This window comes from Lynx rufus, unplaced genomic scaffold (genome assembly GCF_022079265.1).
Source record: "Lynx rufus isolate CCGP_SWC_20201006 ecotype Redwood Valley unplaced genomic scaffold, mLynRuf1.p SCAF_18, whole genome shotgun sequence".
Lineage (NCBI taxonomy): Eukaryota > Metazoa > Chordata > Mammalia > Carnivora > Felidae > Lynx > Lynx rufus.
In genome coordinates, this window is record NW_025814832.1 from 22,239,983 (window position 1) to 22,261,156 (window position 21,174).

At 50.1% G+C, this 21,174-nt stretch overlaps 2 protein-coding genes across 2 annotated transcripts in view; one reads left to right on the forward strand and one right to left on the reverse strand.

Annotated features, from left to right (window-relative positions):
- Positions 1-1,562: 1,562 nt before the first annotated feature.
- Positions 1,563-14,924, forward strand: ANKRD40 (ankyrin repeat domain 40). Its single transcript, XM_047081041.1, has 5 exons — positions 1,563-1,716; positions 6,695-6,843; positions 8,001-8,486; positions 11,461-11,642; positions 12,426-14,924. Exons 1-5 carry the CDS (start codon positions 1,583-1,585, stop codon positions 12,570-12,572), a joined length of 1,098 nt encoding a protein of 365 aa, XP_046936997.1. The 5' UTR covers positions 1,563-1,582; the 3' UTR covers positions 12,573-14,924.
- A 1,727-nt stretch (positions 14,925-16,651) lies between these two features.
- The window catches only part of ABCC3 (ATP binding cassette subfamily C member 3), a 44,080-nt gene continuing 39,557 nt past the window's right edge, over positions 16,652-21,174 (reverse strand). The window contains 2 exon segments of the mRNA XM_047080412.1: positions 16,652-17,269; positions 20,026-20,220. Coding sequence (XP_046936368.1) covers positions 17,161-17,269; positions 20,026-20,220 — 304 coding nt within the window. The 3' untranslated portion in view covers positions 16,652-17,160.

Consider the following 21,174-nt stretch of genomic DNA (forward strand, 5'->3'; position numbering starts at 1 on the left):
AACTGCTTTTTAAAAAAAAAAAAAAAAAAGATGCTACCTACTCCCCTGTCATTCAAATTATGTTAAAAGACCCACTTCCACTGCTGTGCACGTCAGCATCAGATGGAGCATCATGCTGGATCTGAGAATTAAAATTTAAATTGGGGGACAAATAAAAATGTAAGCTCAAGCTGAGTTCCAATTTGCCTTGGGGTCAATTTAAGTGCGCAGTCAGTTTATATTCAGCACCACCTGGTGTGCACTGAGCCCAGTGTGAATTACTGTGTCATAATAAACAAACCTGGGTCTTCCTTAAACAGCAGCATGAAAAATGCTTGCTGTGCAGACCCTGGGCAGTCCCAAGAAAGGGAAATGAAAACTCCATGGCTAAAGTTATCCCTTCCTATTTCTCTCCTCTCTTTGTTCAGGTCTTCCTCCTTTCCATCACAGGGTTATTTCCTTAACATCCCCCGTCCGCATCTGCAAGTTTCCATCCTGTGCCACACTGGAAGATCTCTCTCTCCAAGACACCTGGGCTGGGCAAAACAATATTTTGGCTTTGTCCTACTAGGTAGTAAACCGGTGCCAAACCAGGCTCTGAGCTTCATGAGACTGATCAGGCAGGAGTCAGGCAAAACGCTGTGTATAATACACACCATAGCTCTCCCGGGAGATCCTGGCATCAGCACCAGGATAGATAACGGCCACCGTCTCTGTGGTGTTCTTCTTTGCTTTCTTTTATCCTTACATGGCTTTCATGAAGAGTAATCAGTTATGGTTTATAATCAGAAATAAATTACAGTTTATAGACTCTGGGCACAATATAAATATTTTCCCTGAAAGCCAAGTTAGAAGAAATCGGTCTAAAACGAGATGTAAAACAACAGCGACTGAAATAAATATTCCAACTGGCTGGTCCTAAGCACTGTCAAAAGAAGAAAGAACAGTGTAATCTGTCTCTGCAATTATGGGCATATAATAGTAGGATCGTTTTCAGCCCATTTCCCCATCCTGCTGGGCAAGAGTTGGCTCAGATAAGGAAAAAGAGCCAAACACACACTTGGGGCGCGGGGGGGGGGGGCGGTGTGAAGAAACACCAATTATTTCTGATGCCTGGTAAACAGCCTGCGCCAGAGGATAAGGCTTTTCTGGCTCTCAGCTATGCTTTCTTCTCTTTCCATGTGTCTGTCCTCCTCCTCTGAAGCTGCGGGGTGGGGACGTCTAAAAATAGTCCATGAATCACGGCAGATAATGTTGTGCAGCAGTTACATAAACAGCCAGCCCGGGCGCCGGGGCCGAGGGTAGGAACGGAAAAGATCTGGGTCAGGGTTGTCACTCCGAATAGGGTCCCCCGGAGTCGGCCTGCGGGAGGCGCGGCCGGGGCGGAGGCTGGGGCCTGCGGCCGGGAGCAGCCGGGGAGCGGCGGGCGGCGCGGCGGCGACGGCGGCGGCGGCGGGCGGGCGCAGCAGCCCCGGGCCGGGCGCGAGCAGGGCGGGCAAGCCCCGCGCGCTCCCCATGGCGGGGAGCGGGCCGCGGCGGCGGCGGCGCTGACGGGCCCGGGGCGGGGCGGGCGGCCGGCTGGGGCCTGGGCCCGAGGGGGAAGATGAGCGCTCTCCTAGAGCAGAAGGAGCAGCAGGAGAGGCTGCGGGAAGCCGCGGCCTTGGGGGACATTCGGGAGGTGCAGAAACTGGTGGAGAGCGGGGTGGATGTGAACTCCCAAAATGAGGTCAACGGCTGGTAAGTGGGGGAGCGGGGGAGGCCTAGGTCAGAGCAGCCGGCGGGGCCGGGGCGTGGGGGCGGGCGCCCATGACCGAGGCCCGGCGCAGGCTGCCGCCGCCCGCCAAGGCGTGGCCCAGCGTCTGGGCCTCCAAGGCCGTGCGCTCGCGAGGCCTGCCCGGGCCCCCTCCCCCCCGCCCCCAGCCCCGCGCGGCGCCGTCGGGAGCGCGGCCTGCCCCAGTCCCCGCCCACGTGGTCCTCCGGGGGCAGCGCCCACCTGAGCCCCGGCCCCCCCTCCCCCTCCCGCCCCGCACCCCCGGGCTCGCTGGGCCGGAGCCCTGCTGGCTACGATTCGATTGATTCGCACGCTCGTACGGAGCTCACCCCACTTCGCGTGTGCGATTATTTTGCCGTAGGAGCTTCTGGAGAACACACCTGTGCAGAGCAAAAAGCATAAGCAACCGAGCGAATGTGAATCTTATAAATTAGCACCGTTTCTTTTCCCAAGACCGGAAAACAAAAACAAAAAAACCAAATCACTTTGCATCACTCTTCTGCCTCTCTGTTGCCTCACTGTCGCCTTGATAATGCCGCTGCCTACAGCTGCCTGTTGAGGGAAGACTTACTCGTTTATCCCGTAGAGTGTTTTGCCTTGTTTTCTTACTCCAATTTTAAATGCAGAATTTGAATTCAAGACTCCAGATGCCGGCCCGCAAACTGAGTCCTTCCCGATTAAATAAGGAGTCACATTTTAGGATGTGCCGGTCAGATTTTTAGTGTTAAGTTACTTACTGGATGTGGTATTATTCTGCCCTCTTCACATTTAAATTTAAATTTTTATTTGATCCAAGTCATGCCTAAGCAGCCTGTTTTTGCTAGCTTAGAGTTACAGTGAGTTTGGAAATATTTTATTTTTTCAAGTGGCATCCGACGTTTTGGAACTGAGAGGGACATTGGAGATGGGTCCAAGGGCAGAGAATAACCACACAGCTGTGACCCCAACCATGGTTTCCATGACTCCCTTGCAAAGTTATCTGCCTCTTCTAGAAAACAGCTTGGATAGCTGTGCAGAAGGCCAGGAAACAGACACTACTGCCTTTTGTTTTCTTTAAAAGTGTTTGCAAACAAGCTTGCCCTTTGGTGTGTACCTTCTCTGAGCATGGCTCTGTGGTTCACAAGCTGTGACTCACTGTTTTGGCAGTGGGAGGCGGTGTTGTATAGAGGAAGGAGCCTGGTCTTTCCCCGCAGACTCTCCCCATTCCTGCTTAGCTAATGCAACCTTCCTGAGTCACTTCATTTTCCAGTTATGTGAGAAGAGTGTTGTGACCATTGAAGGAGATGAAGCATTGTATAAATAGCTCCCATTCCTGGAGTTTGCTCTGTGACACAAGCCAGGCTCTCTCGTTCACAACTACTCAAGAACAGAGTTGTTGTTATTCTCTCCATTTTACAGATGAGGAAACTGAAGCCCAGAAAGATTAAGTAATTTCCCCAAGGTCATAGAATTTACTAGGAAGGAGCCCAGTATCTGATTCTAGACCCTGCTTTCCTAACCATGACGCCTGCCACGTAGTAGGTGCTCAGTAAATGTAGGCTGAATCTGAAGCAACCTGAACAGGCTTCTCATAGATTTATCGGGGAAGATTGTCTATTAAGGCACCTCATGTCGGAGGTTCAAGGTTGAATTCCCGATCTCCCCTCATCCCCCGGACTACCCCGAGCCTGTTCCTCTGAGTCCTCCTCAGCTCAGCGTCTGACATGTTCAGCCCAGAACACTTGCTGCCCTCCTTGCCTCCTGTCTTTCCCTCACATTCCACATCCAGTGTGTCAGCTAATCCTGCCAGTTTCACCTACAGCTATAGTCAGAATCTGACCACTTCTCACTAACTCTGCCTCAACGCTTCTGGTTACACAGCCACCATTCTGGTGCCTGGATTCTTGCTGTAGCCACCACCACCACTCCCTCCCCCCCCCCAACTAGTCTTGCTTCCCTCATACGCTGTAGTCGTTTCTCAGCACAGCGGAGGGATCCTGACCTAAAACGAGTCAAAAGTCGCATCATTTCACTCTGTTCAAAACCCTCTAATGACCCCCATCACACTCTGAGTAAAAGCTCAGAGGGTCCTCGAATTTCTGCTTCCAGTCCCCATCGTCCTCCCTCTCTACCTCAAGGCCTCATCCCCGGATTTGCCCCCTCACTCCCCTCATTCTGCTCCCCTGACCTCCTCCCTTTTCCTGAAATACCAGGCACAGTCCTGATTCAAGGCCTTTATGTTTTTTCTTCCAAGTCTGAAATGCTTTTCCTCTCTCACCTCTGTCAGGTCTTAGGTTAGATGTCACCTTGGTGAGCTTTCCTTTGCCCTCGATTTAAAATGGCACCAGGCCCCTCCCCTGCCTCTGGCGTTCCCTGGTCCCTTCCCTTGTTTTATTGTCCCTGTAACGTTTAATCACCAAAGCATACTGTTTGTTCTGCCTATTGCTGACTGCTTCTGTTTCCACTTCTGTAAAATGAAGGGAATGTCGATAATAGCACTTAACTCAAGGGTTGTTCCGAAGATTGACTCAGTTAATATATACGAAGCCTTTAGAACAGCATCCCCCATGTAAAAAGCACTATATCTTTGTTAACTATTATTTTTTTATTATTAAGCAGCATGCTGGCATAGAACACTTAATCTCTAGCATAGAAAAGCCAAATGGTTACTGCTTTCACTTTGTAGTTGGTCAGTAACCACAATTTCAGCACTGATGGAGGATACCCAGCCCCTCCGGTCTGAAATACTTCCCAGGACTAACCAGATATTCTGACTGCAAATTTAAAGCTTGAAGAGTTAAATTTCAAAGATCGAGTTCCCATATCAGTTGTAATTCAAGGGTCGTGCGTACCCCTTGGCTTTAAGCAACAAGCATAATGGCTCATGAAAAAGCTGAAAATATTGCCTGGCTGCGATGGCTCTGAGTTACGGCTGCCCAGAGCCACACAGGTCTGGACTGTAAGTGATGGCCACTCAGGGCACGTGGTTGTGGGGATCGTGCTGTGTTGCCTTAACACCACTTTACATGGTGATGCTTTAGCTAGTTGGTTTTCCCAGAGTGTCTCAGACCCACTGGCAGTAAATTACCTTCTTCAGTCTCAAGCTTGTCATGAACAAGTGATTTACTACCAGCGAGTGAGCACTTTATTTCCAAAAGGGAACATATTTTTCTCATCATGCTCCATTCATTTTTGAATGCTCACTTATTATAATTATTCACTTTTCAAGCCCATGCCACAGAGATCCACAGACAAACACTCTCAGCTGCAGTTTGCCCACAATCAAGGATGTACTGGATCCTTCTGCCCGGACCAGTGTCCACCTTGTTCTTGGTTCCCTTGTTGAGCAATTAAGTACCTGTACGTCCAAGCAGACACTTCCTTATCTCCATGAGCTCATATTTCAGAAGCAGAAGCAGCCTCTTCCCTTATTTTTCCCAAATTGGCAATCTTTTCTTTATAGAGTACACCTTAAAGGTACCTGGATAATCTAATTCTAATCAATAATAGTATGGAATATCCCTCTGAAACATTGATGGAGTCCCAGCCAGCCGGACAAGCTAGCTTTCTGCAAGCCTGAAATGTTGAGGAGGCCAGGGCACATCACCTTCTCCCCGGAACCAAATGAACTTTATGGATAGTTGTACTTTGCAGGTTAGTGACCTAGCTTAATCCTCACTACCGATCATTATTGTTCTGTTCTTTATCTTATCTGTACTTGGCTGGCAGCTCTGAAGAAATTTTCTCCATTCAATTAGAGAATTGGTGAGGACGTTTCAGAACAGAGGGGAGAAAGGATTTTCCTTCCACAATATCATTCAGCTTTGGCAACCAGGGATGAATTTAGCAACTCCAAATCCCTTCATTTCTGTTTAAGATGGAGTTTTTACCAGCATGCTAATTATATTTCTACGCGGTGTTAAAATAATAGCCCTTCAGAGTGTGCATAATCCCTTCCTGTGTGTACAATAATAAATAATTAGTTTTACTTAAATGAGGCTAATATGTTAGAAGAGTTTGTTCTTGAAAATTTCGGTCGTTGGTGTACATTTTTCAAGTGCCTTAGGAATTAAAGCCTGTGCACAGTGCCTTACATGTAAGCAGATGAGGGTATGTTTGTAGCCTTCTGGAGAGAACTAGAGGATCCAAGTATTTTAAAAATGGAAATTTAAAGTGTGTGTGTGTGTGTGTGTCTAGGAAAGAAAAGGAAAAAGAATGAGCAACTGATGTTCAGCCGGGAATGTCTATGTAGCAATAATAATTTCAGTGGCAGAGCAAGCTGTAGATGATTATTACCCTGATAATATTTTTTTTTTAATTTTTTTTCAACATTTATTTATTTTTGGGACAGAGAGAGACAGAGCATGAACGGGGGAGGGGCAGAGAGAGAGGGAGACACAGAATCGGAAACAGGCTCCAGGCTCCGAGCCATCAGCCCAGAGCCCGACGCGGGGCTCGAACTCACGGACCGCGAGATCGTGACCTGGCTGAAGTCGGACGCTTAACCGACTGCGCCACCCAGGCGCCCCTTACCCTGATAATATTTAATTTTCATGTGTCATTTGATGCATACGAAGCAAGTTTCCATTGTCCCTAAAAAGGAAAAGTGACACCATAAAAACATTTAAAGAGACTGGGACAACCTAACGAGCATTAGTGCTAGAAGACCTCTCAGCAATACCATTAGAGTTAACCAGCCTGCCTCCTGGAACTCCTCGAAATGAAAGCTCCTGGGATAAATTAGTTTTTCCCAAGGGTCAGAAATGAAAATAAAAATAAGTTTTAAGCATGCTAAATATTTTGATCATCTGCTTTCCGAAAAGAAAAGTTGAGGTTACCTGCCCGGTTTCCTGGTTCTAGCTGAGCTCTTAACAGGCTTGCATACATTTATTGACTAGCACCTGGAATTTGAAATCCCACCTCACCTCTTCTGTTTTTAACTCTTTTCTCCTTTTCTTCGGACAGGACCTGTTTACACTGGGCATGTAAACGCAATCATGGTCAGGTGGTCTCTTACTTATTAAAATCAGGAGCTGACAAAGAGATTCTTACGACAAAAGGAGAAATGCCAGTCCAATTGACGTCAAGGAGAGAAATCAGGAAGATCATGGGGGGTGAGTCTGTGTTGGGGGGCAACTTTCGATTTTGTCAAACTCATTTAAGACTTGTGGTCTCATTGGCTGTGTTCTTGATGCCAGTCGAACCACAAATCTGTTTTTATTTTTATTTATTTAAAAAAATTTTTTTAACGCTTATTTATTATCAAGAGACAGAGACAGAGCATGAGCAGGGGAGGGGTAAGAGAGAGGGGGAGACACAGAATCCGAAGCAGGCTCCAGGCTCTGAGCTGTCAGCACAGAGCCACACGCGGGGATCAAACTCACGAACTGTGAGATCATGGCCTGAGCCGAAGTCGGACGCTTAACCGACTGAGACACCCAGGCGCCCCACAAATCTGTTTGTTTGTTTTTTTTTAATTTTTATTATTATTATTTTTTAACCTTTATTTTTGAGACACAGAGAGACAAAGCATGAACGGGGAAGGTCAGAGAGAGGGAGACACAGAATCTAAAACAGGCTCCAGGCTCTGAGCTGTCAGCACAGAGCCCGACGTGGGGCTCGAACTCACGGACCGCGAAATCATGACCTGAGCCGAAGTCGGCCGCTTAACCGACTGAGCCACCCAGGTGTCCCTTTTTTTTAAATATATTTTTTTCACAAATCTGTTTTTAAAAGCAAAGGTAAGGGGTGCCTGGGTGGCTCAGTCGGTTGGGCATCCGACTTCAGCTCAGGTCATGATCTCACAGTTCATGAGTTTGAGCCCCGCGTCGGGCTCTGTGCTGACAGCTGACAGCTCGGAGCCTGGAGCCTGCTTCGGGTTCTGTGTCTCCTGTCTCTGCCCCTCCCCAACTTGTGCTCTGTCTCTCAAAAAATAAATAAATGTAAAAAAAAAAAAAAATTTTTTTTTTAAAAAAAAGCCAAGGTAATACTACTGTGCCATGATAGTAATTCCATGTCATTTCCAGATAGGTAGGCATTATAAGGTGTTTTTTTTTGTTTTTTGTTTTTTTTTTTTAGTCTATTAAATTTAAGGCAATTAAAACGGTGATCATAAACCTAATGAAACACTCTTTTGTCTTCTGATTTGAAGAGGCAGTAAACACGGAACAAAATATGCCATATACCAAAGGACACTAGCTTTCACAAGACACTCTCTTCCTGGTAATTTTTAAAGGGCTATGTAAATGTTATGCGTTTTCTTCTTTGTAAGTGGAAGAAGATGATGGTGACGACAGCCTCCCCCAGCTGAAGAAGGAGTCAGAACTGCCCTTTGTTCCCAACTATTTGGCCAACCCAGCCTTCCCTTTTCTCTACACCCCTGCGGCGGCAGAGGATGCGGCCCAGCTCCAGAACGGGGGCCCCTCCACACCTCCTGCGTCACCCCCTGCGGAAAGCACTCCTCCGCTGCTGCCTGCCGGGGAGCCTCCCCTGGTCGGGGCCTTTCCACGGGACCACGCCTCGTTGGCCCTGGTTCAGAACCGAGATGTGTCTGCCCCTTCTGCCATACTCCGAACACCAGAAAGCACAAAACCGGGTCCTGTCTGTCAGCCACCAGTGAGTCAGAGCCGCTCACTGTTCTCTTCTGTCCCGTCCAAGCCACCAGTGTCTCTGGAGCCTCAAAATGGGACATACGCAGGGCCAGCGCCAGCCTTCCAGCCATTTTTCTTCACGGGGGCATTTCCATTTAACATGCAAGGTAACCCTCCTCAGGAGACAGCCTCTGTGGGATGGGGTGGGGAGGGCGCCCAGAGATCTAGCGTTTCACTCCTGGTTTTTTTTGGGGGGGGGGGTTGGGAGGATGGGATTTATGTCTGTATTTATTTATGTGTTTAGAGCCTAATTGTAAACTTGTAGAAGTTTTGCAAGACCACTATAAGGAGCTCCCTTTAGCCAGACTCCTATATTATTTACGTTTTGCCCTTTTACCTGCAGTGGTTAAGTGTGTATTTCCTAAGAGCAAGGAGAGTCTGTTACATAACCACAGTCCAGTGACCACATTTAGGAAATGTAACCTTGCTATAATACCATTCTCTAAGCCATCTGTGTTCTCTAATTCAGGCCATGTTTCAGTGTTGGTGCCCTCTGCAGCTCTCTGTGCTCCTTCCACCCCTGTCCTCTGCCCAGGGTCACCTGTCGCCTTTGGTTATCATACTGTTCCATTCTCCCTTCACGTGGAAGCTTCCTCAGCCCTTCTCTATCATTTTGGACCTCAGTATTTTTTGAAGAGTCCAGGCCAGGTACTGTGTAGAATAGGATCTCCTATCTGGGCGTCTGGGCGGCTCAGTCAGTTAAGCCCGGCTCCTGATTTCTGCTCAGGTCACCATCTCACAGTTCGTGGGATCGAGCCCCACATCAGGCTTTGTGCTAACAGTGCAGAGCCTGCTTGGGATTCTCACTCTCTGTCCCTCCCCAGCTCACGTGGGCACTCTCTCTCTCTCAAAAATAAATAAATGAACTTAAAACAAAAGAATACGATCTCCTATTACCTTTCTCTAGGGACTATTTGATATTCTGTTGTAAAGAAGGTCCTTCCCTTCTCCTCCATTTAGATCAGTATGAACTCGTAGATTCTTTATTATTAGGTTATAATTTTGTTGCTATCATCATCTTGATGTTCACATTATACCAGATCTGTCGAGAAGGAGCCCCTTGGAGCCAGTTCTCACATCGCTTGGACACATGCCATCATTCTTGGAGCATTTCCTTACTTTTTCGTGCAGCAAGAGGGCTCCAGGCTCCTAGTGTCACTTTCCCTGCTCCCGCCCCGGAGGCAGCCATTTCTCTGAGGAGCCCTTGTTCTTTCTGGCAGAGAATGGTGTTCAGAAACTAGGATGTGGACACCAGGTGCCCTTATGCTCCAGGGGTGTCATGTCTTCCAGGCCTACACAGAGGACAGAGCCAGGAAAGAAAGAGAAAGAAAGAAAGAAAGAGAGAAAGAGAGAAAGAGAGAAAGAGAGAAAGGGAGGGAGGGAGGAAGGAAGGAAGGAAGGAAGGAAGGAGCAAACAAATACCCGTATACAGTCATAGTTACGTTTCTTCCTATGTTTCTGTATCTATTTCTCTTTATAAAAATATTAAAAACAAGTTCATCCTGATCCCTCCCATTCCCGACAGACACCCCGGGGCACAGTCTAGTCTTACCTTTACTTTTTCTTTTTTTTTTCTTTTTTTTTTTATTGTTTTCTTTATTTTTGAGAGAGAGAGAGAGAGAGACAGAGTGCGAGCGGGGGAAGGGCAGAGAGAGAGGGAGACACAGAATCTGAAGCGGGCTCCAGGCTCCGAGCTGACAGCACAGAGCCCGACGCGGGGCTGGAACTCACGAACCCTGAGATCATGACCTGAACCGAAGTCAATGCTTAACCGACTGAGCCACTCAGGCACCCCCCCTTTACTTTTTCTGTGTAAGTAACTCCCTCACTTTCTGGTTTTGAGGACCTGCTGTTATATGTGCTGATAACAGTGACCTGGGGGTGCTCTGAGAGATTCCTATAGAAGGAGCAAAACAGAACCACCAAACCCACGTAGGTATTTGACTTGGGCCATCTTGGCAGCCAGACTCAGAATTTAAGGGCAAACCGCTTAGATCCCCGACCCTAAAGTAATAGTGCTTATTTACTCCCCACCCAGACCCCTTCCTTGTTGAGGCATGCTGCATTCAAATCATAGACTCATTTTTTTTTTTTTTTTAATTTTTTTTTTCAACGTTTATTTATTTTTGGGACAGAGAGAGACAGAGCATGAACGGGGGAGGGGCAGAAAGAGAGGGAGACACAGAATCGGAAACAGGCTCCAGGCTCTGAGCCATCAGCCCAGAGCCCGACGCGGGGCTCGAACCCACGGACCGCGAGATCGTGACCTGGCTGAAGTCGGACGCTTAACCGACTGCGCCACCCAGGCGCCCCATAGACTCATTTTTATTAATAGCTTATCTTTTTGCTCTTTTACTGTTTATCGCAAGGAATTTCATATTTCTTTCTTTTTTTTTTTTTTTTAATTTTTAAAATGTGTATCTTAGAGAGAGAGAGAGAGCATGAGCAGGGGAGGGACAGAGGGAGAGGGAGACACAGAATCAAAACAGGCTCTAGGCTCTGAGCTGCCAGCACAGAGCCCGGCACAGGTCTCGAACCCACAAACTGTAAGACCATGACCTGAGCCAAAGTCGGACGCTCAACCGACTGAGCCACCCAGGCGCCCCAGGAATTTCATATTCCATAAATACCTTTAGATTCGCAATTATTAAATCCTTTTAGAGTAACTCGTATCCCATCTCTTGCCTGTGCCTTCTTTCCACTCCTCTTCCCCTGCTTATGTGTGGTTCGATACCCACACCCGTTCGTAAGCCTTTACCTACTCAGCACCAGCAGCAGAAGTTGATTATCCTTCAACACACTGGATGGTTGTCTCCCCCCGAACACACACCCCTTTTACTTTGTGAACCACAGTTCTCGATGTAGGGAAGACAGTGCAGAAAACTGCCACCAGAGCCAGAACTGGGGCTGAGCAAAACCCTGCTGACGGTGCTTAGTTTTCTCATTGGGTGGCGCGGGCCTCCGGCACAGGGCATGATTATGTATAACCAGCTTCTGGAAAAGATCTTAAATTACATCGACTGACTATGCAGGAACCATTCATTAACATTTCTCCCTGTTTCCCGCCCCCCCCCCCCCCAGAGCTGGTACTCAAGGTGAGGATTCAGAACCCATCTCTTCGAGAAAATGATTTCATTGAAATTGAACTGGACCGACAGGAGCTCACCTATCAAGAGCTGCTCAGAGTGAGTTGCTGTGAGCTGGGTGTTAATCCAGATCAAGTGGAGAAGATCAGAAAGTTACCCAATACCCTGGTAAGAAAGGTAAGAGAGGTCTGAGCAGTTGCTTGCTTTTTGCATTTGGAAAATACCCAGCTTCCTCCTTGGCTGGATGAGTCATAGTTGAGAACTGAGAAGAGAATAGAAAAGGGGCAAAGGGTGGTTTTCCAGATGAGCTTTCTTTCCCTCTCCTGGTCGACAGGGACATGACATTTTTGAAGGCGGTAGCATAGCAGAGAGAATTTTCTGAATTACCGTTCCGTGTACCTGGTTTTGGTTGTTTGTGTAGTGACACGTGAGGATTACACTATCGCATCTCGGAGCACCTGGGGAAAACTGGTCTGAATGGCCTCTCCCTCCAAGTCCAAGGTGCGCTCATCCTGCAGTAGCTGCCGTTCAGGGCTGCCACCTTCCCATCCTCCAGGCAGCCCAACTCACGCCCCCCGGGGACTTCCCCGCACAGTCACCAATGGGCACAGTCACCAATGGCCTGCTACAGGGATTTTCTTTTTTTTTTTTAATGTTTGTTTATTTTTGAGACAGAGACAAAGAGTGTGAGCAGAGGAGGGGCAGAGAGAGAAAGAGAGAGAGAGAGAGAGAGAGAGAGAGAGAGAGAGAGGATATGAGTGGGGGAGTGGCAAAGGGACAGGGAGAGGGAAGAACCCAAGCAGGCTCCATGCCCAGTGCAGAGCCCGACACGGGGCTCTCCCCCACAAACGTGAGATCATGACCTGAGCCAAAATCAAGAGTGGGACGCTCGACCGACTGAGCCACCCAGGCGCCCCGACAAGTGGCTCCTCTTAATGGGCTTAACCCATTTTGTTTTAGGACAAAGACGTTGCTCGACTCCAAGATTTCCAGGAGCTGGAACTGGTTTTAATGATAAGCGAAAACAATTTCCTGTTCCGAAATGCTGCGTCCACACTGACTGAAAGACCTTGCTACAACAGGAGAGCTTCTAAACTGACGTACTAAGTTCAGCAGGGACTTTTATCGCTGAGTATTGTGACAGTGCGTGTCACCTCCGGGCCAAGGACGAGCCATGGATCTAAACGTCTTGGGCGCCCAGGAGGGCCCCGGTGCCACTGCGTCGTCTACACTAACATCGTTCTGCCATGGTAGGGAGCCCCTGACCCCCCGCAGCGGTGCCACTCTTCCACGCCTCTTGGTGCACAATAAACCTCCTGCTTGAAGCGGTGAACAGCGGAGAAGCTGGAGAGGCCGAAGCCGGCGCTTCTGAGCCCCTGTTTCCCGTGCCCAAGCTAAGTGAGCCGTCTCAGCAGAAGCGGAGAGGGAGCGGAGCGCGGCTGTCGCCCCTCCTGCGGACAGTGCACCTGCAGGGCTTTCTTGGGACTTGCACGCTCACCGCTCTCCTAAGTGTGAACCGGCTAGAGGGGAAATTGGGGAAAGCACACTGGACAGATGATTTCTAGCGCGACTTGGGGCTGTGAGGTTTCACATAACATATTTACCAATGTTACTCAGGTTTAAAGTATTTAAGACTACAGTTACCTAGTTGTAAATATGCTGTTAACCAAAAGAGCTGCCCCTCCCCCTCTTTGCCCTTTGTGAACACTCAAGACTGCTTCTCTGTCTCCCGTGTCCGCCTTTGCCTGGACAGTCGTCTCTGCATTGACTCTGTGGTCACTAGAGGGCTCTCTGATGCTTTCCAAAAGAGCAGCCGCTTTTTTTTTTTTCTTTTTCTTTTCTTTTTTTCTTTTCTTTTCTTTTCTTTAAACCTCTGAAGTGATTCCTGGCCTCTCCGTGTTTAACCGCACTGTCCGAGAAGAGCACGAACATTGCCGGCCTGTGTTCCCCACTTGCGTTCCCCACTAGGCACAAAAAGCAATTTTTGAAACCGAATCTGTTGCTGTTTTCCAGGTGATTGTGGGAAACTGAGCTAAAGGAGTTAGCGTCTTTATTTTTGTATCAAAGATAAAGGTTATTTTGAAATTCCTAGGGTTTTTACACAACTCCGAAATCTGTTGCTTTTGTAAACAAATTGTTTGCCCTTAGGCCTCCCCCACCACCACCCACCCATCTGCTTCACAGAGGCGGTTTGTGAGCCTGCCAGGCTTTGTTCTGGAAAACACCTGATTACACTCTTGAGCACGGCCTAGGCCTATGAGAAATTTTTCGTAAGGAACGCCTTCAAGAGTTCCCTTCCTTTCTTTCGGTGTCATTAACGTTAAAAGAGCCACTGTCTTGTCGAAACTAACAGCTTCACTTTAGAAACAAGAATGAGCACACTCAGAGGAACAGGAGGGCAGGGGTTCGAAGCCAGCTGTCGAAGAGCATCCCTGCTGTCTTAAGAAGCTTTTTCCCCATAGTGCCTAAATAGTTTCCAAAGAAACTTAACTTCCTAACTGTGTTAATTTTATTGGAACGCTGCGATTGATTGCTGACGGAGCGAGAGCATGCAGACGACGTCAATGGAGGAGAATGTTGGGCCGAGATAATGGCCTCCTGTTGCTGCCTCAGTGCTGAGCTGAGGTCGAGGCCGTCCTCAAGGCCGGCTTTGTGGAATCACTCCGTTCAGTGAGTACACCTTAGTCCACCGATTCCTGATGGTGACTCACTCACCCTTGTACGGTGTTCGCACAGCAGAGTCAGACTCCGCAGGGAAGTTACTTACTACCCCTTCCCTGAAGTGCTTTAAAGAAGAAACCGCCCTGGTGGTTCAACCAATCGGAAGCTAGTTTACCGAGACATACTAACCTTCTTTCCTTCCCTTTGGAAAAAGTGACAGTTTACTGATAACACTAAGGCTAGCTCTATCCTGGCAGAAATAAATCTGGTATTAATTCATGTCTAAATCACTGGGGTTAAAACTTGTCTAACCATTTAGATCAATTAGAGACTCAGAAGCAGTGGAGGTCCCGGCCGGGAGGTGGCCTACCGAGTGGCTGCAGGGCATTCCCCCCCCCCCCCCCACCCCGCGTTCAGAAACTGGCAAGGGCGAGGGAGAGGCTTGGCATCTCAGGTGAGGGATGAGCCCGACACTGTCCTCCCTTCTCCCTTGTAAAGCCCTCTGTGGTCACCTGACTCCCGCCTAAGGCGGTTGGATGAGACTGACAGTTGCCGGTAGGTGAGTTTAAAGTCTTAATCTATGCATTCAGAGAAATATTTTTATATGCTTTGTGTAATTTATAACAAGGATTTTTTTTTTTTTAGCTTTGTTAACTGTGAATTCACCCCCCCTCCACTGCATATTTAAAGTATGTGTTCACACCGTGTGTAAACATTCACCGAAGATTGTTTTCTTTGTGCATTGCCGACTGTTCAAACATAACCAGTATTATTAAAATTAAAATATTAACGAACCGAGCCCATATTCTTTCATTTGGGCCTCCTAAGCAGCACTGTACTCCTAATCACCGGGGGTTCGAGTTGTTGGACAGTCCCGGGGACACGGTGCTCTAGGGGAAAAATCGGAGGGACCGTTCGCCCAGCTGAGGCTCCTCCGTCTTGCTGCCACCAAGGGGCTCGTGCCCGTCAGTGGCACCCGCAGACACTTTGTGCAGCGCCTTTCCTCCCGGCTCTCAGCGGCCAGCTTCCTTTCCCCGGAGGAGGTGAGCCGGCTAGATGGAGGTCATCCTCTAGTGACCACATTTTTCGATTAGCCTATTTACACAACCGAGCCTCTCCTTTGGGCTGCCGGCACCTGTCAGGGCCTCCATGAGCTCAGAAACAGACTCCCAAGGCAGGAGAGGAAGTAACAGCCTCCCACCTTCAGATCTTTAGCTGAGCGTGATGCCGAATGAATCTGCGTTTCTGTTGGGTTAGGGCAGCTAGAACCTCACAAAGCAGACGTCATGCCAAATTGGCCTAATAAATCAGGGAGCATAGCAGAGACCTTTTCTTAGCACCAAGGAGAGGCAGAATAATTTGGGCATTTGGGCTTTCATACTCGCTTTATCACAAGGATGGAAGTCTTCTTCTCTACACTCATAAACATCCTGGGCAGAAACAGGCTGCCAAAAAAAATGTGATTAACCTTTAACAAATGGTCCTGCAGCACAGGCTGACCCAATACATACAGGAAAACCAGATCAAAGGAGCCATCTCCGCACCTACTGCAAACCATTTAGGGAAGAAAGACAAACTATCCCCTACAACCCGTCACATCATACCAAGCAGAAAGGTCGAGGAAACGAGAGGGTCAGACACCGGAAAACTCAGTAAGGTAACAAAGAGAAGAGATCCGTTCCAAATTTCCAAATACGCCTTGTGCCAGGTGGACTCTGACCCACAGGAAATGAGCACTCTGTCGGTTTGCTCAAAACCAAATTTAATTCGGCCCCTCATCTTGCTTATTGGCCCGAGACTGTCAGGGCCAGGGGCGCCTCTGGGCTGTTCTGTGCTCTCACGTGCAGCTTTGGCCACATTGAGGAAGACGAATGGCCCTGAGGCCTCGCTGGTTACGAGGACCTGTCTGGAATAGACTTGTTTTTTTGTTTTTTTTTTCAGTTTATTTATTGGCAGATGAAGAGAGTGAGTGGGGAGGGGCAGGGAGACAGGGAGAGACAGAATCCCAAGCAGGCTCCACGCCGTTGCCACAAAGCTTGATGCGGGGCTTGAACTCACAAACCAGGAGATGATGGCCTGAGTGGAGATCAAGAGTCAGACAATTAACCGACTGAGCCACCCAGGCGCCCCTGGCATAGACTACTAAAGGAGCAAGGGAGTAAAAGGCACTACGCACATCCCAGCCCCTAGAGAAGCAGGCTTGGAGGTCTGAGGGATGGCATGAGGGAGGCGTTCACAGCAGCCTTCCCAAGAGGCCTCGGGTCCGATTTCAGGGGCTTTATTTCTCGCCTTTGCACAGTATCTGCACAGCAGAGCAGGAACTATTGGCAATTACCCAGTGACTTTTGGCTGTAAAGACAATATTTCTAGCCAAAAGCTCTGGAGACTGAAGTTTTCAGATAATCCCAGCCATGTAGATGTACATAAAGTCTGCCTCCACCTCTCTCCCTCCCTCCCTGCCCCCTGCAAAGGCCCTAACCCCCAAACCTTATGAACAGGCAGAGAAAGGCTGCATCGGGGTATATGTATTGTTGACCATGTCGCTTTATTTCATCAGCGCTCCATTTTTAATGGATTCAGGCCAGCACCCCAGAGTACAGGACTCAGTTCCTAAGGACACCCTGACCCGGCAGTCTGCTGTTCCAAGAGGAAAAAGCTTTACTTTAAAAAAAAAAAAAAAATCCTTCTGAGTAGAAAATACAAAAAATCAGACAGAGTGGAGAGGTCATTCCATGAAATGACTGAAAACAGCACAGCGTGGCAAGAACACTAGGTTGGGAATCAGGAGACCCCGGGCACCGGTCTGGGCTCTGCCTCAAACTAGCTGTGGCCTCGGGCCGGTAGTTCACCTCTTGGGCCCCACTTCCTCATCTAAAGCATTTAGCACAATTATTCTGTGAGGCACTTTGCAGGGCAAGAATCTAGCAAATGCCTCCAGTGTTTGCCATCAAGTCCATCCTGCAGACGTGCTTGGTGTCTTTTTCTCTCCTGATGAAAACCAGCAATGGCCAGGAGCAAGTCCCAGGAATATATTTTAGACAAGTCCAGCGTCTCTGGCCATCCCGTAGAAGATGCCTCTGGCTGCGATGAGGTTGGCTGGAGAATCAAATTCAGCTACTGTCCCTCTGTCCAGGACAAGGACCCTAGCCAAAGAAAAGAAGTGGTCAGGTCTCCATCAGTTTCGACCTGGCCCTTACCGTCCAACTCTGCCCTTCTGGGTCCTGCTCAGGCCCTGCGGGGACATGCCAACCCTCCTGCTTCGGGAGACCCACCCAACACAGCCACTAGGCCACATGTGCACGCTCGCAAGGCTGGTTATTTTAGCCGCTCCGTTTGCTCTCCTAGCAGATGAGACCGTTTCTGGGATCAAACACAAGGTTCCTATTCATCTCTGGTCTTCGGGCCTCTGAAAACCTTCCCTAATGAGCCCTTCCCTCAACCGGGGTCACAGGACTGTGCGCAGGGAGCCACGGGCCTGTGCGCTGGGCCCTGTGCGCTCCTACCTGCTTTGTGCCAACTCACAAAGGCACACGGCAGGAAACTGGGCTGCACGGAGGCCTGACACTGGAATCTGGGACTTTGGCTGCATATCTGGTTGCTGCTGATGGAGGGATCTACACACACACACACACACACACACACAGTCAGGTCTGGACCTGGGATTAGAATCCCCTGCCAATCAAGCACGGGGTGCACCTGGTGCAGGGCTAACAGCCTGACTCCCGGGGTGAGGCAGGAGCGGAAAGGGCTCCCCTGAGCCCGGCGAGATGCTCCTGGATGGGAAGGGATGGGCCTCACTCTGTTCCCTTACCTACAGGGCTCCCGGAAACACTTCCTGGGAAGGAGTGTGTCTGTGCACATCTCTGCCTGGTCACTGCCCGAACGAGCCCGGGAGATGCCCCTCCTCCTTTCAGTGGTTTCTCACTGTTCCCTAGGGTAACGACTGCTTCCCCAGGGTCCTCAAAGTGCAGCATAGTGGGGCCTGTCCCTCTCTCCTCCTCATCTTGCCTCCACTGCCCCCTTCCCCCTCTGCACTCCGGCCTCATGTGCCCTCCTACCTTTGCCTGAAATTTGTATCTGTACCCCATCTCCTCGCCCACTCGCCAACTCTTATCCTGTAGGGCCTGGCTGGTGCTTCCTTTCCTTAGGAAAGATAGTGTCCTGGCTGCCCTGTGTGGATTGGCTTTCTCTTCCCTACATACACATACATACCCCTGCTTCCTTCCCCAGGCTCTCCTTACACGTTTCTTTTTTTTTTTTTTTATTTTTTTTTCAACGTTTATTTATTTTTGGGACAGAGAGAGACAGAGCATGAACGGGGGAGGGGCAGAGAGAGAGGGAGACACAGAATCGGAAACAGGCTCCAGGCTCTGAGCCATCAGCCCAGAGCCTGACGCGGGGCTCGAACTCACGGACCGCGAAATCGTGACCTGGCTGAAGTCGGACGCTTAACCAACTGCGCCACCCAGGCGCCCCTCTCCTTACACGTTTGATAGCAGGAGTATTTGATTAATTTCTGCCAGTCCCACTAGAATGAATGAACTCCCAACCTCCAAGGTTGGTTTGAGCCTTCTATCCTCAGGGCTACCAGTGACCGCCGTCTTCAGTTAGGCCTGAGAACAGATCGTCTCAGCCCACCCCTGTCCCTTGTCTGGACCCAAGGCCTGGCACCTCTGTCTGTCCTCTCTTCTCTCAGTGGGGGCCTGGATAGGGGTGGGGTAGGGATGGAACAGACAGACGGTAGCGTTGGGCATTCTCGGCTTGGTTCCCAAGCCCCTGGGGGCTGTATGGGGACACTTCTGAGGCAGGGACAAGGTCTGCCCATTGCCCTATCCATGGCATCCTCCCTACCTCCCCGTGCCTGGAGATGTTTATTTTGTGAATAAAGCCTTATTGGTGTACTCCCACCACACTCCTTCGACACAGATTTATCTCAGCTTCCTCCTCTTCCTCCTTCTGAGCTCCCACATCTCCAAGGGGGCCAGTCTGCCAGGCCACTGCCACGTCACTTCCGTGAGGCTTCTGATCCCCCTGCCCCTGACCTTGTCTTCCAGCATCACACCTTAACGTTGGACACAGTGAGGGAATAGGTCCCAGATTTTTCTTTTGGCTGAGTGGCTGCCTCCCCAGGGAAGGCATGAGATTCCCCAGGGCAAGGCCCTTGCCCTAATCCTTAGAGGAGGTTATGGTAAGAGGCTGGGGGAGAAACTAACACTTTCCAGGGTCACCTGCATTTGAAACGCTTCATTTCATTGACTCCTTACAGCAACCCCAAGAGAGAGGTTCTGCACCTTGCCCAAGGTCACACAGCAGTCAGCAGCTGCTGGGGCTGGGGCTCAGCCCTCCGCTCTCTCACCACAGGGTGTCTGCTCCTGAGGGTCCAGGCTGTCAGGGTCCAGCCCTCTGAGGCAGGGACTCTAGCATCATGCACTTCTCTTAGCGGCTTCCCCACCTGTACACCCAGCTCGGATTGTGGGAGCGACGTACAAACAAAGGGATGGCCACGCGGGCCCTCTAAAGATGCAGGGTGCTCAGGGAGTGAGGGTTTTGTCATGAAGGACCCGGTTCCACCTCATAGCATTAACAGAAGGCGGCAGGGAGGCAGCGTGGGCACAATTCACGATGCCTAGGGAGCCCCAGTGTGCCCCTTCCCTGCACGTTGGCGACCTCAAAGTATCCCGTATGTCTCAGAAAACATCACTGTGCCCACCGTGGGTAGATGACTCCACTCTGTCCTGCCCCTTATCTATAACTTGGGAAGCCCTGCTCTGTCCCTCATGCCCTAGACAATCCCATGAGCTCTCCCGTGTCCAGGTAATCTGCATGCCCCTTCCTGGTGACCTAGATAACCTCACCAGGTTCCCCCCACCGCCCCCCGCGCTGGGTTCTGGCGCCCCACCTGGTGTAGTCTATGATGGTGTCGAGCCAGTGTGGGATGGTCAGCACCGTGCAGTTCTCAAACTGGGTGCGGACGGTAGCCCAGATGAGGTCGTCAGTCTCCAGGTCCATGGCAGCCGTGGCCTCGTCTAAAACCAGGATGCAGCTCCTGCGGACCACGGCTCGGGCCAGGCACACGAGCTGGCGCTGGCCCACGCTGGGAACGGGCAAGGCAGGCATCTCGAGCTGGGTGCCCCCACCTGCCCCCAGGCAGGACTCCCTGAACTGCTTCTGTCTGCATTCCTTCCCAAAGGCCCAGGACTGGCTTTCTGTCTAACTTCTCCCATTTCTGCCTCAGCCCAGTCCTCCTGGAACACGGAGTCACGGAGATCTGGATCCCACAGGGCTGATGAGGGGTCTGGGGTAGAGCAGTGCTCAACAACACTGTGAAATCCCGGTCTGTCTCTGGCACCCCCGGCTTCCTCCTTCTGTGTCTTTTTCCCTGTCCTCGCTCCTCAGCTAGTGCCATGATGCTTCTCTGCTTCTATCAGTCATTTACACTCTAGAAAGAACACACCTAAATGGCTCTTCCCGGATATTTGCACGCATCGTCATCTTGCCGAGCCTAATGTCACACAATCCAGACAGTCATCTCCCAGCCCCATGGGGGAATACAGGCCGGGGCTCTGTTGTGAGGACAAGAAGGGTCAGGGACACGGGGACTCCCGAGTCTGGTCACTGGGGAGGTGGAGGAGAGGTGGGGCGCATACCTTCAACCTCTTGCCTTGGAAGCCAGAGCTAGTGAACAAAGCGAGGCTGTGTTCCCAACCACAGAGGCTGCTATAACCCCACACCCAAGGACAAATACCTCAGCCTTTCCCAAAGGGGTGAGTCACCGCAGCCCAAGTGAAGGCCAGGCTCTCTCGCTGGCCCATTCCCGCAGCTAATGAAGGTTCTGGCATCAGAGTGAGCCTCCAGCTAGAACTCAGGGCTGATTTATGGTAGGACTGGCACAGGATGCAAGTTCTGCTTATTAAAGCGGCTACAAGCTCAGTGAGGGGGGAGCCGACCTGTCTCAGACCCTGGCAGACGGGGGGGATGGAGGGGAAGCTCCAGGAGAGGTGCTGACAGCAAGCAGAGGTAGGAAAATGGAGCAAAGCCAGCTCTGGGT

What these genes read in the sequence shown, in the direction of transcription:
- ANKRD40 (XM_047081041.1), top strand. Translation starts at nt 1,583, where the DNA reads ATGAGCGCTCTCCTAGAGCAGAAGGAGCAGCAGGAGAGGCTGCGGGAA. An exon ending in ATTTCCATTTAACATGCAAG is followed by an intron (nt 8,487 to 11,460) that starts GTAACCCTCCTC and finishes CCCCCCCCCCAG; the next exon opens with AGCTGGTACTCAAGGTGAGG. An exon ending in CCAATACCCTGGTAAGAAAG is followed by an intron (nt 11,643 to 12,425) that starts GTAAGAGAGGTC and finishes ATTTTGTTTTAG; the next exon opens with GACAAAGACGTTGCTCGACT.